Source organism: Protobothrops mucrosquamatus, unplaced genomic scaffold (genome assembly GCF_001527695.2).
Source record: "Protobothrops mucrosquamatus isolate PMUCROS unplaced genomic scaffold, P.Mucros_1.0 scaffold30, whole genome shotgun sequence".
NCBI classification, from domain to species: Eukaryota; Metazoa; Chordata; class Lepidosauria; order Squamata; family Viperidae; genus Protobothrops; species Protobothrops mucrosquamatus.
In genome coordinates, this window is record NW_015386414.1 from 639,928 (window position 1) to 642,348 (window position 2,421).

General features: G+C 39.7%; 1 protein-coding gene across 1 annotated transcript in view; it reads right to left on the bottom strand.

The window, feature by feature from the left end:
• Window positions 1-1,843, bottom strand: part of LOC107283218 (zinc transporter ZIP11) — a 4,574-nt gene extending 2,731 nt beyond the window's left edge. The window contains exon 1 of the mRNA XM_015811092.1: window positions 1,682-1,843. Coding sequence (XP_015666578.1) covers window positions 1,682-1,815 — 134 coding nt within the window. The 5' untranslated portion in view covers window positions 1,816-1,843. The remainder of the gene's footprint in view (window positions 1-1,681) is intronic.
• Window positions 1,844-2,421: the final 578 nt, after the last annotated feature.

Below are 2,421 nucleotides of genomic sequence, written 5' to 3' on the forward strand. Positions count from 1 at the left end.
CAACGTTCCTCCAGGTCTTCCTGTCCTCTACCATCTTCTGGAGTCCATTTAAGTTCACGCCTACTGCTTCAGTGACTCCATCCAGCCACCTCATTCTCTGTCGTCCCCTTCTTCTATTGCCCTCAATCTTTCCCAGCATTAGGCCCTTCTCCAGTGAGTCCTTCCTTCTCATTAGGTGGCCAAAGTATTTGAGTTTCAATTTTAGGATCTGGCCTTCTAAAGAGCAGTCGGGGTTGATCTCTTCTAGGACTGACCGGTTTGAACGCCTTGCAGTCCATGGGACTCGCAGGCGTCTTCTCCAGCACCATAGTTCAAAGGCCTCAATTCTTTGTCACTCAGCCTTTCTTATGGTCCAACTTTCACATCCATACATTGCAACTGGGAAAACCATGGCCTTGACTATACGCACTTTCTCTGCATATTCTTATGCAATTGGCCTAACACATCTAGACGGCATTACATTGGTGATATTGAGCCCCTTCTCTTCACCAGAAGGTTTCTGACTAGTATAGCATGCAGGTACATCAGCAGATATATGAGAGAGCAACTTGAGGGCTTTGGAGAATGTGTGGTTGTTCCAGTTATTACAATTCAAGTTTATTTATGAATAAAAAAAAATCAAAATTTCAAATGCAATTCTGTTAGATAAAACTGGGAAAGGGGCAAAAATTAGGAAATGAATATGATGACAGACCAACCCGGGAAAAATAAAGCAGCATTACAGGATTTATATAAAATGTAGGAAAGCATCGAGGGGTTCTGAAGGAAGCCCCTCTCGGACGTAGATTCATCAGAGACTTATTGAAGCATTAGAATTTGGGCATTATGATCAGTGTTGAAAACTGAGTATTTTTTGAGTGTTTTGAACTATAACTCCCACAATTCATTGGTACTGACCAAGCTGATTGGTGCTAATAGATGAAATCCAAAACATTTGGAGGGTGCCCAATTCTCTGACTTTATCACAAATATTTCCTGAGTTGATCAGGTCTGGATCAGTTGACAGTAAAAATAAAGCCCAAAATTGATGGCATATCTAAAGAAAACTTTCTCATATTGCTCATATATTGTTCTTATCCATGAAGACATGATAAAACATGCTTTCATCCTACAAGACAGCAAGAAATGCCCTAATAAGCAAGCAGAGCCTCACTCTTCTTCAACACTGTAAATAAAAGGCAGAGAAATCCGGTGTGACCCAACAGTTTATTTCATTTGTGGGCAGCAAAAGCTATGAAAAAAAATGGCAAATTCTCCCTCATTTGTACTGTTTACCAAGTTCAGGCAATGGAGAGATGAACTAGAAAAGTAATTCCTTTTGCATGGAGCATCATAGAAAAGAGGAGATTGTACTGCTATCAGGGTTTTTTTGAAGTTCAGATCATCACCTGCAGCTGCCCTTTATCTTCATTTTAGTAAATGACTTGGATCAGTGCCTTCGATGAAATTGTAAAATATTTGGCAGGAAAACTCCATTTGCACAAGAGGCTCTTCAGAGACCACAAAACTGTCTCACTGAATAAAAAGTTTGAGCACTACCAACAGAAATAGCAGCATTTTCCTTGCATTAAAGGGATAATATGACTCAAAGCCATTTTTATGCATTTTTGTTCTACTATTAAAGCAGATAGCAGTGAAGAAAACACAAAGGGACACCTGAGTAACAATTTGACTTGCTTACCAGAATGCTCTCCATGTTGAAAATCCTGCCCCGTGCAAGGGAAGACTGACGGCCAACCCTTCTGGAAAATTCTGAATGCCAATCCCAATGGCTAAATTCCTATACGAATAAAATGAAACAGATTTATATAACATTGATGTTTGTATAAGGATGGGGGAAAGTTACGAGGATCGTCCCCTACTGGAAAAGAAATCCTTATGATTAAACACATCTCTTTAATGTCAATGTTTTTAGCCCTTGAGGCCTAATGTAATAACTAATGCTTGGCATCCAGCTCATGATTTTCATCTTCAAAGTGTTCCTCAACTTAACAATGCCTCTGGGAGGCAAAGAGACATAGAGGTGGGTGGAGAGAAAACTTGTCAAAAAGAAGCAAGCTTAAAATAGCTAACTCTGTTGAATTCCAAAGAGCTGAAGTACACACCAAAGACACCCCCACAACAAAAGGGAAAAAAACGGCAGTGGTGTATTGTACAGTAGTAAGAAAGGTGCTAAGACTAATGTTGCCTAATATACACTGCATATTTTTCCCCCACAGGGCAAAAGATACTGAGATATTGAGGCTTAAACTAACCTTGCTCTCTTCTCCAAAAGTGTATTTCGAGCTAAGTCATAAACATAGACAACAAAATGTCCCATTCTTCAAGAGATTCCTTATAAGATTCACTCAGAGGTGGAGAATCACAAAATTATGCAGAGTAGGCTTGAATGAAACAGTAGGAATCTGGAGCTCCTCACAT